This window comes from Lutra lutra, chromosome 14 (genome assembly GCF_902655055.1).
Source record: "Lutra lutra chromosome 14, mLutLut1.2, whole genome shotgun sequence".
NCBI lineage: Eukaryota > Metazoa > Chordata > Mammalia > Carnivora > Mustelidae > Lutra > Lutra lutra.
Window position 1 is genome coordinate 1,543,068 of NC_062291.1, and position 17,987 is coordinate 1,561,054.

Here is a 17,987-nt window from a genome sequence, read left to right on the forward strand (position 1 = left end):
GAAATCGTAACATATGTTTTATATTTTACTGAAAGTGTATTTGCTTGAAATACTTTTTTTCTGATTTCAAAAGTAAAATGTCCTCTGAAAAGTGTGCCTTTCCTTCCTTCTATCCATCTAGCCACCGGCTATGTAACAAACTCCTACTTAGTGCCACACTCTGCTGGTGGTGTAAGAGGAAGTTTTTCACAGAGTTTGTAGAAATTAGTAGTGAAAAGGACACTACGTTAAATGGAAACCAAGCTTGTCAGTTCTTGTTCTCCTGCCTGTCTCTGTAGGGTTGACCCCACTAACCCCACACCCCCGTCTTTTGTTCTGAAACGTCACACTACCCAGCTCGACTCTACCTGCCTCCCTTTCGGGCCCCTCTTCCTCCTCTCATCCCTCAAATACTCACTTCGTTTCAAGGACGAACACTGAGCGTGTGCTTCCTGTGATCCAGACACCTGACAACTATTGTAGTGTCTAAGGGTCACAGACTCACACCCAGCTTGATTCCAAAGTCTATGCTCTTCCTACTATGCCTCCTGAAGAAAAGGGCCCAGAGCAACAGGTGAGCTCACAGAATCTCTTACCCACAGAAAACTTACAGAGGAAAGACAAACTTAAGGTACTACAGCCTGAGATGCTCTTATTTTCCTCGTATCTTCCTTTGAGATAATTATATCCTAAAACTGGCATTTGTGCCTCCATGAAGCTGATACTGAGTTCTTCATCACAAGATACATCTTTTTCTTAAATACTAGCCTCCAATTTCCTACTGCAAGTGATACAGTAGGAGACCGCCATCATAATGATGTAAAAAACAACCTGATTTATTTCTGCTCAATGTAGCTTAAGCCCCCATTTGTCACAGAGCCCGAGTTATCCTCAACTCTTCCCCTATAATCCTGAGCCGTGGAGAGTCTTTCTTGGGAATTTTAAGTACGCAGTCAAGACCTGGCTTTCCACGGGCACAGCACTGCTGAGCTGTGGTCCTTTCCAGCTCGCTTTTCCAGTACTGCAGTGGACTTTGGGCCAACCTCCTGGTCATCCCACTGCTTTCAGACTTGTCTCCTAGGCCTGATGGTCAGGTCGCTCCTCAACCTGGCTCCGGTGTGGCTGCTTTATCTCCGATAAGAAAACCCCATTCTTTTTTTTTTTTTTTTTTAAAGATTTTATTTATTTATTTGACAGAGAGAAATCACAAGTAAGCAGAGAGGCAGGCAGAGAGAGAGGAGGAAGCAGGCTCCCCGCTGAGCAGAAAGCCCGACGCGGGGCTCGAACCCAGGACCTGGGATCATGACCTGAGCCGAAGGCAGCGGCCCAACCCACTGAGCCACCCAGGCGCCCCAGAAAACCCCATTCTTAACAAGGTGTTTCCTTCGCTGCTCCTGCACAAAGAATCTCTGCCTTTTTGCTCATGTCTTTCCACACACCCCGAATCTTCCTACTTCTCTTCCCCAGTTTACTGAAATCCAACCCAAACACTGACTTAAATTCCACCTCCTCCTGAAACTCAGTAGGGCCTTCTCTGATACTCCATCCAAACCATGTTCTCCTTTCATTCCACAGTTCCTCTCGTACAAACTTCAGCACTGATCTCATCCTGGCCCGTGAAAACTCTTCCACCGTATTTGAACTTTATTTAAAAACTTTTACTTCTAGCCTTCTTAGATTGCTCCCTATTTAGATTAATGACTGTATTTTACACTTTATCTTGGTGCTCAGGAAATTCTTGTTCATTTGACTTGCCTGACTGCTCTTCAGAGGCCTGAGGATAGGGAAAAATAATCCAAGAAAAGCAGTCTGTAAAAACACAAAAACAGGGTAACCTTTTCGGGTCCCCTCCCTCCTCGGGAGCTTTGGGCTATCACTTTGTTATCACTTAATAAACCTTGCTAAAAAATAAATTAATAAATAAATTAAAAAAAAAAACCTGAATAAAAAACCCGACAAAATATTTATTTACCCCTCTAAATAATCTGGGCCCAGTGGATTAAAGAATTATAGCAGACAACTTTCTCAGTTTTGAAACAAGACAAAGGAGAAGGTTAATAGATTACCATTCATTGAAATTTGAAGTTTTGAGGGGAGGAAATTATGAGAGGACTAAAGAAAGTGCCACATATTAGGAAAAAACTGGCATCATCAGACACAAGGAGTCAAAAGCTATTCTACAATAAGAGTTTTACTAAATATTCAAGAAAAATGGCAAGAACCCAAAGAAATAAAAATTTTTTTAAAGATTTTTAAAAAATTTATTTTAGAGATAGCGTGAGTGAAAGAGAGAGCATGAGCAGGGACAGGGGCAGAGAAAAGGGAGAAGCAGACTCCCTGTGGAGCAGGAAGCCCAACACAGGGCTGGATCCCAGGACCTGAGATCATGACCTGAGCTGAAGGCATACGCTTAACCCACTGAGCCATCCAGGTGCCCCCTTAAGAAATAAATTTAAGCAGAAAACTCTGCACCAGGATAAATCACATTAGTGATCAATTAAATGTATTAATCCTTCATTGTGAAAAGTAATCACAGTTCTGTAATAAATTATTCCAATGAGTCTATTTTATAACTACTATGCTTCACTGATTAAAAAATATAAGGGGCACCTGGGTGGCTCTGTGGGTTAAGCCTCTGCCTTCGGCTCAGGTCATGATCTTAGGGTCCTGGGATCAAGCCCCACATTGGGCTCTCTGCTCAGCAGGGAGCCTGTTTCCACTCCTTTCTCCGCCTGCCTCTCTGCCTACTTGTGATCTCTCTCTGTCAAATAAATAAATAAAATCTTTAAAAAAAATAAAAAAACAAAAACTGGTATGTCACTACAGTCATGGGTGTCATTCGTAATGAAAGTCAGTCATGCCTGTGACAAGAGCCAACTCATGGCATGAGTACATGGAGGGCATCACTACTATGATACACTGGAGCTTTATGCGTCTGTCCGTTTCCCTCATTAGGCAGCAGGCTCCACATCAATATGCTCTATTGCAACATCTAGCCCAGCAAACAGTCAGTGCCTGAAATAAACACAGGCGGAGTGAATGAAAGAGAAAGGGTGAGAGAAGCCAGGCATTCCTTCCTAAACCGGCTTCCTCAACTCTAGCATGCAGAGAAGAATTGATCATGGGGAAATGAACATAGTTATATTTTAAAAACAGAGTAAAATGGCTTCCTAAAGATTTCTAAAGATAAAAATTTTAAAATAAAAAGAAAACTGTCTAAAGCCTCAAACACCAATGCCAGTGATTACATAATGCGTTATCTTCAAGTTCTTGCTTACCTCTAAATGAAAGATTTTCCATAAATTCAATTTTTCTTTTTTTATCCTTATTGGAGATGGAAAGCAGCTGATCACTGTTCTGAGATATTTAACATTCATATGATATGAGGATCTTAATAGAACTTCCTTCTTTTCAGTTTAAATATAATAGACTCTTTTTTGCTAAATCTTTAAGCTTCATGATTTTTTCAATTTTATAGCAATTTAACATGATTCATATGAATTCCATCACTTCGGTAACTCTGAGGCAGATAAGATAACCCTCTCTATGGTTTTATTTTGTAACCATTATTTCTCACTTCTTAACATTTTGGCCATTTTCCCTAGAATACAGAAAATGTGAATTTTTCCTTTTAAAAATTCAGATCATTATGAGGGTCACGTAAAATCAGGACAACCTTAAGTGACGTAAGACTGAGTATATTATTGTGGTTTATACACTGATTGCCTTATATGCATCTTTGTGTGTGTGTGTGTGTCTGTGTGTGTGTGTCTCACATACATCTTTACCATTAAAACTTATTACCCTGAGGATTTTTTCAAATAAAAAAAGAAAAATGAAATAACCTCAAAGTGTCTTAACTACAATTTACCACTAACCAGTACCTGCTAATTACTCTCCACTCTTTGAGGGCACAGAGAGTTTTGTATTTCTTACACTTCAAGGTGTTTTGTATGAAGAAAGCACTCAACAAAGGACTTTGATTAATAATCTGAATTCAACATGATCTCCCTCACTGCAATAATCTTTCCAACGTTAACATTATAATCCGTTATCCCAGGCCTGGATGAAATCACTTGCTTGTACCTTTGAATTGCCTTATTTCACCGGGGAAGAAACCAGGGCCCCAGAGATGCTAAACAACTAGGTTTTTTTAAAGCGATTCATTTAAAAAGTCATACAGTGAGATAGAAGAACTGACTAGAACCCCCTTTTGTGTTTTAGTGGTCATTACACCAGCCACAAACTGGACTAAACTACTTCTAATTTTTTTTGTCTTGCTGATTCATGAGGACTAGGTCTCACACTTTGGGAAATTAGAGGAAAAGGTCATTTTGAGATGTACTATATTATTAATAGTGATTTCAATGTACCTTTCAAATTCTCTGCATTTAAGGATGTTTCTCTACATGGCTGATTTAACTTTCACTACTTCAATGCAAGCTGTGGGCATTCTGCGGACAAAACACCGGGAGCCCTAGCCCTTGCCAACTGTAACTCGTGACTTAACTCTCCTAGGAGTTCCAGTGGATCGTAAGAGTGAATGCAAGGACTGTGCTCAACTACCTTTGAATCTGCACTCAGTACACCCGACCTGGAATCTAGTAGGTTCTGAGGGAAACTTGCATGATTCCTTCTCGATAAGAGGAAGTTCTTAGTGCTGAGCACTTACTTACCAGTGAGAAAATTCCGTAGTCGTCCAAACTGTACTTCATACTGCTGGGGCTCTGCCTGGCAAGGGGCTGCAGACACTATGTTGGCACAACCGGATTCTGATTGGACTGAGGAGGAAAAGATACATAAGGTGGGGATGGGAAACACAATTATTAACCCAGGATGTGGCAAGATGGATGGAACATGGTGTTAAGTATATGCATCAGTAGCAACGGACATTTCAGTAGGCTTTCAAAATACGGTGGGGCTTCTAGTTAAATATGGCCGAGTGATGACACGTATCCCCTCTCCTTCCTGATACCCAAAATGAAATGACAGTGGAAGAATGAAAAGGTATAAAGCACAGGATTAAGTTGAATGAGAGAGGACATGTACGTAAGTTCACAAGGGACATACTAGAAAGCATCTGACCCCATGTTTTGACATCCTACAATAATGTGAATCGTTATGGGTCTATTTTCAAACCATGGACACTCAGGCAGGCCCTTTCAACAAAAATTCATGTCTCTTGGTTCTGAGACATTTGTTGGTTCGCTGTTTTCTCTCTCAGGGACCCTTTCTATTTCTCCTCCTCCTCCTCCTTTTTCTTCTTCTTCTTCAAGAAGGCTCTAGGCCCAATATGGGGCTCAAACTCACAACCAGAGATCAACAGTCACACGCTCTACCAACTGAATCAGCCACGTGGCCTGGGACCCCTACTATGGCAAGATTAGATCCCTGAACTGATCCGCTTCCTCAACTTTCAACCTTTCTACTGATTTCTCATCTTTACTACCATTTACTTAAATTTACCACATTTCTTGCTGTTCTCCCAATGTTCTTTGTTTATTTAAAAATAGCATTTTCTTCTTGGCTCAAGGCTATCAATGATGGTATTTTTGAAGTTTTCTTCTCTTGGCTCCTTGCTTCACTCAAGTTGCTTCTCGCTGATTCTGCCACGTCTCCTCCTCACAGTGAGTACGTTGGGTTCTTAAGTGGCTGAAGGTGAGGTACTACAGAGCTGATGGAAACTCCGTGTGTTTATCACCCAGCATGACCTGCATAGGCCATTTCCCAATGTCAATGTCTTTAGAGGTCTTCTCTCTTGGGCAGGTCAGAGTCACCAGGGAAGAACCTGTAATTACCTTCCTGATGGATTTGTGACTAGCTACTAGTGTTCTAGGGAGCGGGACATGGGAAGAAGGCAGGGTCTCAATATTCAGATATACAGTATGTAAACATGCACTTCATGTCCATTTTGTGAGTTTATGCTTTCTAAAAAGAAAAACAACATTCCCTTACCCTTTCTGCGGGGGTAAGGGGGCATTGGGGAAAGGTGGCTGGGGACCGAGGAAGCCATCTTTAATAATCTGGATGAAACATTAACACATTTCAGAAGACAGAAAATGGATGTAGGAATGAAATTAATGCTGCAGGACTGAGGTAGCCACAACATAACATGTACAGAAAGGGGGGATCGGCTGAGAAGTCAATGTGCCCTGTGAGAACTCAGAGCAACACCCTGAAACAGGAAGATGTGCGTCTGCCTTCAGCTCAGGTCATGATCCCAAGGTCCTGGGATTGAGGCCCACATCGGGCTCCCAGCTGGGCAGAAGGCCTGTTTCTCCCTCTCCTACTCCCCCTGCTTGTGTTCCCTCTCTCTGTGTGTGTCTCTCTTTCAAATAAATCAATAACCCCCCCCCCCAAAAAAAAAAAGGAGTAAGAAGGCAGATGCCTGACTGGGCTGCTTCTGCTGTCACAGGGGGAGTCAGAAAGCACCTTTGAGGACATCCTCAGTTTTTACTGTCCCATCATTCTTTTCCTATGGCAATGGCAATGGCAATACACCCTTAGAGTGTGAAGGGTCTGGGTTCATGATCCTGAAGACAATAAGGGGGAGAAGAGGGAGCTGCTGCTACCAGTATGGGGGGCTGGAACCATCACGGGATGAAGCAGGTGGTGATGGATACTTGGAAGAGCAGAAGGAAGTATGGGAATGAGAGAGAGAGAAGAGTCTGGTCAGAGCAGGTAAGAGGACCCAGGGCCAAGCTGGAGAAAGCTCTGTGATGGTGAACTCCACATATAGCCATTAAAGCAGCTCCTAGTCACCTGAAAAGCACTGTGGCCATCTGTTTTTGGCAAAGTCTCCAGTACTCAGATCCAACAGAAGAAAATTATATCATGTAAAAACTGAACTCACAACATAGCGAAGTAATAACTATTTGCTGTTCTAAATAGATTTAAGACACATTTTTCCTAAAAAAGAATCTGATTTCAAAACAAAGGCCAAAAACAAATCTTAAAAACCTCAGGAACATATCTAGGATGCCAATCTTTCCGACCACTGATCCCAAAGTATTGTTCACCCAGCAAACCTGACCTCTGTGGGCAAGGCTCCGGGCTACAGGGAGGGACACGATGGAAACCCTGGCCCTCCGGCTCTTGTAGCATACTAGCTCACAGAGGGGAAAAGCTGCGCATAACATCAGATACAGAGAAAAGCAGAGAATTCCAAGGCAGGATGGGTTACGACAGGAGGCTTTTAGAAGTGGCTTTGAAGGAAAGATAGCATCTCTGAGGGCCGGCACCACCATGTGGTGCAGGTCTCTCCAGAAGAGGAGGGCTAGTAACTTCTCACGGACCTCTGCCTGAGTTCTGCTCCAGTCTGCGCCCCCCGAGGATCCCCCGTGTTACCTGTGAGGTTGGCTGCCATCTCCTCAGCAGTCTGTGACAGCCGCAGTCCTTGCTTCAGGGGACCGTCGGAGTCCACGTACTGCCGGCGTTTGAGGTAGCAGGACACTGCCATCTGAATCTGCTCGGTGCGCACTCGTTTCATGACCTTCGGGGGGAACCACAGAATGCTAAGCCACGTGGGAGATGACCCAACCCAGCCAGGACGCACGGGTCAAGTAAGGAGTAGAGAAAGACGTGGCTAGTTCAGTGACCTAGTTAGGACGCAAAGCAAGTGTCTTAGTTCCTATCCTGGTGCACTCTTTCATGTATCTAATTTCTCAATAGTGATATGGTCAAGTTCAATTGTGGAACACAGGAATATTATGGAGACTAAAACCACACAGACCACCCCCAAACTTCATTTAACACCACGATTTCCATCCTTCTTGTGGAACTTTTCATTAGAGCTGGTAACAACGAGCCAACAGGACCGGGTCGGTTCTGGAGCCTTTCACTTCTCCTCCTGACTCCAGGAGAGAGGTGTTGATTGGCAGTGAGCTGGCCAAAAAAAGCAGGCAGGAGGCAATACGAAAATCAAAGATCCGAGAAACTCAGGAACTGGATACAAGGATGTTGAGAAAGTGAGCAGTTAACAATGAGGAAAGAATGCTATGTTTTTCCTAAAAGGAAAAGGCTGGCAGCACTACGTCAACGATCTGAGCAATGTGTCTTTGCTGTAATTCCACTATTTACCACCCTCACTCTTTATTTGTAACTTCAGGCGCAGGAAAGCATCAAAATGGTGAGAGAGTATGTACGTGCATTAGAATAGCTCTCACAATTCGTACAAGAAAGGAAAAGAAAATGGTAGGCAGTGCACCAAACAGGGCTCAATTACTTTTTTGATCATTTAAGCTAATTTGAGGGTTCCCCTCAAAAAGGACTATTTTCCTTGACGACTCAATTAATGATCAAGAAGAGGAGGATCTCCTGAAGGTTGCACAGGTCTCAAACACTGCTCTGCCATGAGTAAAGGATACTGACATCTGGGTGACCCACGACAGCTGGATAAGTTTTCTACATTTACTTCTGTCATGTAAAAATGGAATGCTTGCAACATTATTCATACACATGTGATTGTCCCCATTGAAGTAACTTTCCTCAATCAATGGCTCCCAATGTTTTATGAGTGGGAGATCTGCTTTTGGTAATTTATCTGGTGTGTCTGAGTTTTCTGTTTCAATGACATGCACTAGCCTTCTCCTTTGGGATTTCCTCCATTCCTTTTTAAGATTTGAAATTTCCCCTATTCCAGCAATCTGTTTTTTTTCTTTAAACGTTTCAAAAAATTTTATTTGTATCTAATTTTTATCCATCTGCTATTTCTTTTAGTGTATACGTGTGACGAATGGCCACGTTTTACACGGATACTGGGCAACAAATTATTCTACAATTATTTGCAAATAATTCTTTCTTTCCAAACTGATGTGGTAGCCCCTTTAAAATATACTCTGAATATCTACTTTTCAATTTCCTAAAAGTCCTACAACAGAGCAAACATTGAAGGCAGAACATACCCACACTAAAACATAAATATCTATATAAAAATATAAATGTTAGGATATTATAAATGTTATTTTAAACTCTGTATTTAGAAAAATTAAATTATTTATGCATTTCAGTTTTGGGTTACCAAAGAAAGTACAAAACATTTGCTAAAAAATAAAAATGAGGGACACTGGGTGTGATATGGTTGACAGTGATACAATGAAAATTACTAATAAATTTCCCAAGACTGAACCACCATTTTACTGTAGCATTTGCCTCACTCAGTTTTGTTGTATTAGTCTTTCACTATATTGCTAACTTAGATTATTTTTTAAATTAAGATTTTTTTTATTGCCAACACAAGGATTTTGATACCGAGATTGGCAATCCCTGCTCCAAGCATTCATCTGTCCATCAATGAAAGCAGATAATTGTTTTCTAGTGGTTACCATTAAGTATTTTTGGTGGTGTATCGTTTTCACTGTATCAGTGATTCTCTATGGTTCTCTAACCTGGCTATACCTAAGAACCTCCTATAACTGTGTGTATAAATAATTTCAGCCCTGGAGAGTCTGATTCAATGTTATATTTAGAGAAAAACAATGAATATACACAGAGACGGTGACAATACTGCCCCTTCCCAGTTTGGCCCCAAGTCAGGACTAGTCAAATCCAACCAGCTCCCACGGCCCCATCCTGTGCCTTTCCCGTCCCCCCATGATGCTTGCTAAAGCTGCTCTTAATCTAACTTCAAGGGCTCCTAGTCTCCAAACTCTTCCAAAGCAGCCCAATTCCTTGTATTTTAGCTGAGACTAACACTTTTTCAGATTTCCTCCTGCCAATCTCTTGTTGCTATGGGAATACATGCTTGTATCAATGTGTGTCCCTCAGTGCTCCAAATAAGATGGGCATAAGAGATCGCCTCTCTAACAGGAAGAAACCACACATGGGAAAGATACAGAACAACTGACAGAGAGAACAGACCCTGCAATGACACGCTGACCTCACAGCAGGGCAATGTTTATGCGCATCAGAGGAGGAGGCATAAAGGTATGAAAGATAAGGAAAAGTAAACAGGAATGAGAATAAATGAACAAGAGCAAAAACTGGCCATATTTGGGATTGCTAGAAATTAATTTATAAACACTGATTCTGATGACTTTGTCCAAATTAGCTGCCCCAAATGGCAGTTTCTCAGAACCCAAACCATTTATAAGGGACCTTCCCCGAGGGTGGGCGGTGAGCCAACTGTAGGACCAAGGACCTTCAGAGCAGGAATGCTGCCATTAACTCTCTTTTATAACCACACTCAACTCAAATACCAGAGACATGACCCAATGGACTTAAGTGGATTTGATTCCAACGCACACATATTTCAAATGAAATAAATAAATAATGAAGAGTTCTGTGGAGAAACCAGTTCCCCTCCCCCTTCTGATTTCTGTAATACTAATATCCATAAATGGACACACGAGGGGGGAAAAAAAACCTCCTTAAAATAGACCTGTCTTTCGGGACTCAGACAGGACACTAACACTGCAATTTCCAGTTACTTGCTTAGCTTTTCCCACAATTATGAAATCTTTAAAATTTAAATGAAGTTTGGATATAACTATATCCTTGTTAAAATTTTTAGGATTTCCCATGATTTTCAATTTACATAATATCTTAACTTTAAAAGTAAAAATAGATGATCACATACCTTTCTCTTCATGTCATATTAGTAGTATTTCTGGAAATTAAAAAGAATTCTGACACAATATGTATCTATTTCTCACATATCAAGAGCTGCCTACTGTTTAACTAATACTTTAACAAAGTTGCTACATAAAATCAAGGGACGATCATCTTCCTGTCTCAAAGTAACAACTGTGCAGGAAAAACCTCAGTCACAGTCTTGATATTTAACTGCAGAAAGACCGGGGGCAAAGACGCCTGGAACCCAGGCACACTCTAAAGATGATGATAATACGGGACTGCAACCAAGTAAATTTCTGACTGGTTACAGACTGCATCCTAACTCCGCCCATGCATGTTCAAACGTGTGTTGGTGGAGGGTATTAGGAGAAGACTCCCAGGGCACCATGGGAAGGGCTAAGCAGGCCAAATACTACACAATTCCATTACATGCTAATAGAATACTACACGGACAATACCTCTTGGGTAAGGTGGCAGCTTTGAGCATGTATGAATTCGGAATGCATCCAGGCAAATTCACCACCCCGATTCTCAAATCAGCTCCCCGAACGAGTCTACTGACAGTGACTGTGCTTTGAAGCAAATGTGGTGTGTGTGCTTTGAAGCAAATGTATTCCCATTATAAATTTATGGTTAGAAACAGATAAAAATGATTGTATTTTCTGTTAAATAAGATGCCATGTAAAGTGCATACCAGGTGCCCAAATACATCAGTTCTCTTCTCTTTACTTGCTTGCAGAAGTCTAGATGTAGTATCTATCAAAAGGCCATTCTAAAGAGGACCTAAAAAGCCAGCTTTTGCATTAATCATAATGAAGTTTATTCAATTATCTTTGTAACAACATAAATCACAGGTGACAAATGAGCCACAGTACTCTCAGTTTTAGTAACACCTAACATAATTTTAACGTTATGATGGCCTTTCACATTTGATCTTTGCTCACAGACTGACATGAATATACTTGAATTAGAAGCTGTGTTCTTTCTAATGTTGTCCCAAGAAATAAATGGCATGAATGAGAACAATGCCTGGAACTAGGGGCTCAGGATGTAACATAGCACCTGGAGTTGTTTGTTTGTTTTGGTTTGGTATTGTGGCAGGGAGGGGGGAGGAGAGAAGCAGAACTCACCCAACTAGGCAGACGGATGCCACTAAAATTGATCTTCTCTAACATCACCTGGGGCCTCTATCATGTTCCAGAAGTCTTTTCTCACTAACTCATTTCCTTCCCGACAGCTTCCCACCCCACTATCCCAGTATCCTTATCCAGTCAACTGACCCTGCCCCCTCCCTTGGCGGGCTATTTACTAAGACCTGAGATTCCTCAACTCTTGCCAAATCAGTCAGTCACTTTTCCACTCTATTCCACAAGGTCTCTTGGCTGCTGCATGTGCCTCCTCCCTTGAAACTCCGCTCCCTTGGTTGCTCCCCCTCTCCCATTCTTGGTCTGTTTCTCATTCTTCACATTCCCTACATCATCATACTACTCACACAAGACTTACGCCATCTCTAGTTAGACCACCTTCCCGAGCTCAAGTCTGCGGGACATCTCTACGTAGATGCTGCAAACATCTGAAATTCGACATGCTCAAATTTATTATCTTCCTTCAAAACCACTTCCTTCTCCTATTGTTCATAGCCAGCTTGACAGGGCCATGATCTATCACTAAAGCAAAAACCCCAGTCATCATCTTAAGACTTTTCATTTCTCTCTCTCATTTCTAAGAGGCCACCAACTCCTTCTATTCCACATAGAATTCTTTCTTGCGGCCATTGCTGCTACCCCATCTTCACTGCTGTGATGTGACAGCACAAATCACTTCCTGACTGGAATATTCCAGTATCCTCTCACCTCTAGCCCTACCTTAAAGCACCCTCTAGAATGCAGCCAGGGTAGAAGACAAATCTGATTATGCTACTACCAAGCTTAAAATTGCTCCCCAGCCCTGTCCCAATGCAGGCTGTCCAATCCTGCCATCACTGTTCCTTAGTTTGCCCAGATAGATGGAGAATTCCTGGAGAACAGAGTTTTTCTTATCTTTACTCACGTTAAAAATAAAGTGAGGGTTGGGGCGCCTAGGTGGCTCAGCCCGTTAAGTGTCTGCCTCTGGCTCAGGCCGTGATCTCAGGGTCCTGGGATGGAGCCCCACCACAGGCTCCCTGCTGCTTCTCCCTCTCCTACTCCCCCTGCCTGTGCCTGCTCTGTGTGAAATAAATTAATAAAATCTTTAAAAAAAAAAAATAAAGTGAGGGTTGTCTAGCTTCTGTTTGGAATTCTTGAGTTTAGGTTCATGATCTTTCTGAATTTTTATGAGCCACAAATATTTGATTCCTGCTTTAATACTGTTTAACAGCACAGAAAAAAAACCCTACACAAAATCTCAGTAACACAGGAGAGTATAGCATAAGAACGGATATCTACGTTATTTACTATGACTTCAGAAAGAAAACTTTCATATGTGTTCTATTTGTGAACACCGTTGTAGACGGAAAAAACAGACGTTTTGTTCTCAGAGAATTAGGAGGAATATGTTTTCCTATGTTAATCTTTCTCCATGAAACTGAATCAAATGTAGCCAGGTTTAGGAAACAGTTTGACATTAAAACATTTATGTGATTTATGCATGCGTCCCAAAGTAGAATGATATTAATTTTTCATTTTAGAGTAGTTCTGTCCTATACGACTTTCCTCAATAAAAATGTTCTAAGTCCGCACTGTTCAGTATGCTAGCCAACAGCCACACAGAGCTATTGAGCAATTAAACTGTGACTAGTGCTGAATTTTTATTTTAATTAAATTTAAGTAAACACATGTGCCAACGGTTACTGTACTAGACAACAATTCTAAAGCATGGCATTACTTTGTGAAACTAATGTACTAGCGTTTTAGCCCAAAGACACTAATTGACAAAGTTTTGTAAACATGTCTCATTACTAAATTACCAAATAACCGAAATTGAGTACCATTGACCCCTGAACAACATAAGTGACCCTCCCTGCCCCCCATCAAAAATCTGCCTATAACTTTTGACTCCCCCAAAACTTCCTTATTAATAGCCCGTTGACTGAAAGACTTACTGATAACATAAACAAAGGATTAACACGTTTCATGTAAGAGTTATGTACTGTATTCTTACAATAAATAAAGCTAGAGAAAAAAAATGTTGCAAAAATCATAAGGAAAATATTTACAGTACTGTTCTGTCTTTATGGGAAAAAAAGTGTGTGTAAGTGGATCCACACAGTTATACCTGTGTTGTTCACAGGTCAGCTGTATTTTGCTAGTAAAACAGAACTACCCTCTATGACAACCAATCACTGTGACTATGATACATTTCAATACATTTTACCAGACGAGTATCTTATTTGACTGCTGAACAAAGAATTATGAATGGAAATTCTCCACAGTGTTTTCTAAACCTTGCCAGTATGCAATGTTTTTTAAACCTTCTAAAAGTTAAAAAATGAGAAAAGGGAATGTGTCCCAGTAGAGAGAAAGTTCAGCAATTTCTGAGAAACATCCAAATAAAAGGTTAAGTTCAAACCTAAGACAGCGATATGCTTGCAATGAGAAAATTAAGAAGAAATTTTGGTTAATTTAAATAAAAAAAACCTTTGAGGACTATAGAGGAAACAGTCAAATGTCTGCTTGTAACCTTTATTAACTTACATATATTTAAAAATACGTTATGTAATGCTATATATTAATTCACAAAACAATTTTACTCTATTCACTTTCATCTTCTACTTATTGGTGTCTCTATGGTCACTTAAGCCACTCGGATCAAATTCCATTTTCTAGAGCCACAATTACCAAGTCAGCTATTACAGAGAACCTCTTGAGTCCATACATGATGCTCTCATTGGAAATCTCAACCAACAAAAGCCATCAACACCTCCTCAGGAGGGCAGAACATTTTTCAGTTCATCACTGACTATATTGATTGATTGGATAAATATATCAAACTCACATCAACTGAAGTTATTTTCACTCCATATGTATTTCCCAAACAGCAACGTGTTGTTTAAAATAGAGTGACTGAGGGACGCCTGGGTGGCTCAGTCCATTAAGCATCTGCCTTCAGCTAGGTCATGATCCCAGGGTGCTGGGATGGAGTCCACCATCAGGCTCCTTGCTCAACAGGCAGCCTGCTTCTCCTTCTGCCTACCTCCGTCTCTCTCTCTGACAAATAAATAAATAAAATCTAAAAAAAAAAAAAAAAAAAGGCGACTCAGAGTACCCTGTAATAGGAGAGACTTGAACACGTGGTGACGCTCTCCTTACAGAGGTATACATTTGGGGGGCACTTTGCCTTATAAACAGGTATATACAGTAAATCCTTGAAGCCAACTTTTAAGAGGGAAGGCTGCCTGGGATGAGCTAAGGATTTCTTCATGTCTTCTGTAAATGCTCTCTAAGCTTCCAGATTTGGAATGAAGTGCCTGTCTCTGCTAAGCAGTCATTTTCCTTTTCGAGTCACAGGCAGATACAAAGCTGCCAGGACAAGTGGATGGATGGGCCTTCCCTGCTTTTAATCCAATCCCACATGACTGCAGGCACAATCAACACAATCTTTCCAAAAAACTAATCTGATGGCATCTGCTCAGCTTCAAAACTCTACTGCCTCCATCCGTGTGGAGGATAAAAAACTCACTCTCCCTTGTGTCATTCTGAGGTTACTGTGACCCACCTTTGTTAACTTAACTGATAGGTACCAGCCACTTTCTCACCTCAGGGGCTTTGGTCAAGACCTCTCCAGTAACTCGAGGTGCCCCCTACACTGGCACTCCAACTTGGGTAAATCCTAGTCTTTTCCCAGCTCAGCTCAGCTTCCTCCACCACTGAATCCAGGAACAACTTCGTCTCATTGCTTATCATAATATTTGCTTCCTACACTACCACTACAATAACTAATACTTACTCAGTGTATGCCACTGGTAAGACGCTATTTTAACGGCTGCACTTAAATTATCTCCTGTATACCTCAACAGCTTTCTAAGCTAGGTCATATGCTCAGGACAGGAAAGCTGAGGCCCACAGAGGTTAGACACAGTCCCAAGGTTCCATAGTGCTAGGATGGAAAGGTCATCTGGCTTCAGGGTCTGAACTCTTACCCTTTGCAATGTCCTACTGCCCAAAGGGTTCTACATTAAATCAGAGGCTTCTTGACAATAGTGAAGGCTTGCCAGTTGCTTGTTGAGAGAATGATCCGAATAATTACAGGTAGAACAATTACCACCTGAGAAGATGAAGGGAGGCTGGCAAGGACTTCTAGTACTATCCACTGAGAAATGTTGGTTTAACAGAGGATCCCTAGGGCTCCCTTCCAGTGAAAATCAATTATCAAAACCAAAACCCTGTCTCTTTCTCCAAAGATGTCCTTCACAGGTGTTATGAAGGACATATGTTTGCAAAAACTATCCCCCACCCCAACTAGTTGCTGAGAAGTTAAGTGAGGCCTTTACCTAGCTTCACAGTGACAGAAGCACACATAAACCTCATGTTTATAGGCAGAAGCAACAAAACTATCCCAAGACACAATAACCTCATTTATTGTTTGATGACAAAGGAAAAAAAAAAAAAAGAAAAAACTCAAGGCAAGCCCACCCTTTGGTATCCTAATTTAACACTGATTTTCAAGGCAAGAAAAATTTGTAATTCATAAAACAAAACAATGTTAGTACAGGCTTCCCACTTAACACAAAATATTTAGGCCTACAAGGAATCTAAAAGGTAGTTTCCCAAAAAGGAAATTACAACAGCTAATATTTAGTGTTTTCTATATACCAGGCATTTTCCCATTCATTATTTCTTTCTGTGGTAGCCTTTAAAAGATCCACTTTGAAGTCAGCAGCCATCACCTGGTTTTACAGAAGAGGAAACTAAGGCTCACAGATAGTTACACGGATAGTTACATGGTTTCAACCTTAGCTCTAGACAGTCAGCAACCCCGCGCACTACATTAAGTTTCTCGGAGTTTAAAGATGTGGCACAAACTCCCCTTCCTGCTCTGACTTTCAAGCGGGGCTGTGAGCAAGGCTGGGGAACGGCTGCCTTGTCCTCCTTCCACGCCACAACTCAGGTATGTCACACACTTGTATCACAAGAGAAGACAAACTCCGCCCTCACGGTTCCTCCCGACCCAGCACCCAACTAAATGCTTGTTCGCGGGAGTCACCATCCCAAGATTTCAATCTGCAAGGTCAGAGTTTAGGTAATTTAAGACGAACGCCGCATGGGATTGGCAGACTTACCTTCTGATTCCAGAACCACACAAGCTGCGAGATCCGCAGTATAACGACACTTTCACAACTGATGGGAGAACTGCATGAAGCTTTCAAGCGCTGCACTTCCGCTAAGTCTAAAATGACACCAGTATTTCTACCCATCCACTGACTTCGGACCAACGCCTTACCTAATACATTTTCAAAAGCCCCAGAGCTTCGCGAGTACCGCCTAAGCGCACAAATCTCTTGCTGTCAGGAGTTAAACCACCCCGAGGGCAGCCCTGCAGGTTGGGATCCTCGAGCAACGACCCGTCTAACTTGAGACCTCCCCTGTCACTGTAGAGGTCGATTTCACACCCAGCCACCCGCAATCACCATGTGCGAAGTTTAATCCCGAGTTCGGCCAGAGGCATTTCCTTTTTCCTTAAATGAAAAGGAGATTCGGACCTGAGCTCCTGCCCGGCTGCCCGGCGCTCAGGACCCCTTCCCGGCGGGTGCCCGCAGCCGCCCCGGCAGGACCCACCCGCAGCAGGAACGCGGAGCCCTCCAGGTGTGGCTGGCGACTGCAGGCCACGCCGCCCGCGGCCGCCTGGGACTCCGAGGCCGAGGGCGGAGGCGCGGCCGCCGCGCCCGCGCACAGCCGGCCCCGCCCGCCCGCCCCGCCCCCACCGCCCCGCCGGCGGGAGCTGCGGGCGCGCGCCCCGCCTAGGCCTCGCCGCGCGCCGCCGCGCCGCCGCCCGCGCTCCCTCCCTCCCGGCCCCCGCCCGCCCGCGCGCTCCCGGCTCGCGACCCCCTCCCCCGGCCCTCCCCGCCCGCGCGTCCCGCACTCACTGAACATCCCAGGCGGCTCCGGCTCCTCCCGCCGCCGCCGCCTCCGCGATCGTGTCGCTTCCGCCTCCGTCGTCTCTGCCGCAGGGTCTCGCTCCGACGGCCGGCTCAGCCGGGCCCCCGCGCCCCGCGCCCTGCCGCCCCCGCGGCGGCGGCTCTGGGCGGCCGCTCCATGACTGACTGACACGGAGCGGGCCGCGGGGTGGGCCGCTCGGGCCTCCAACGCGCAACCGTCTCCACCAATGGGCGAGGCGCCTCGGCGCTCTGCTGGCGATGCCTGGCGTGCGCGCCGCCCCGCCCCGCCGCGCCGCCCCGCCGCGCCGCCCCGCCCCGCCTCGCCGCGCCGCCCCGCCCCGCCCCGCCGCGCCGCGCCGCCGGC

General features: G+C 43.4%; 1 protein-coding gene across 7 annotated transcripts in view; it reads right to left on the reverse strand.

Annotated features, from left to right (window-relative positions):
- Window positions 1-17,749, reverse strand: part of TAF5L (TATA-box binding protein associated factor 5 like) — a 29,855-nt gene extending 12,106 nt beyond the window's left edge. The window contains exons 1-4 of one of the 7 annotated variants that reach the window (XM_047701495.1): window positions 17,612-17,643; window positions 12,044-12,124; window positions 7,327-7,471; window positions 4,656-4,760 (exon numbers count right to left, since the gene is read on the reverse strand). In XM_047701495.1, the coding sequence (XP_047557451.1) occupies window positions 4,656-4,760; window positions 7,327-7,468 (247 nt within the window). In that variant the 5' untranslated portion in view covers window positions 7,469-7,471; window positions 12,044-12,124; window positions 17,612-17,643. Of the gene's footprint in view, window positions 1-4,655; window positions 4,761-7,326; window positions 7,472-12,043; window positions 12,125-16,807; window positions 17,128-17,155; window positions 17,418-17,611 lie in introns of those variants that run through there. The other 6 variants (XM_047701493.1, XM_047701496.1, XM_047701494.1 and 3 more) reach the window with 6 other exon arrangements.
- Window positions 17,750-17,987: the final 238 nt, after the last annotated feature.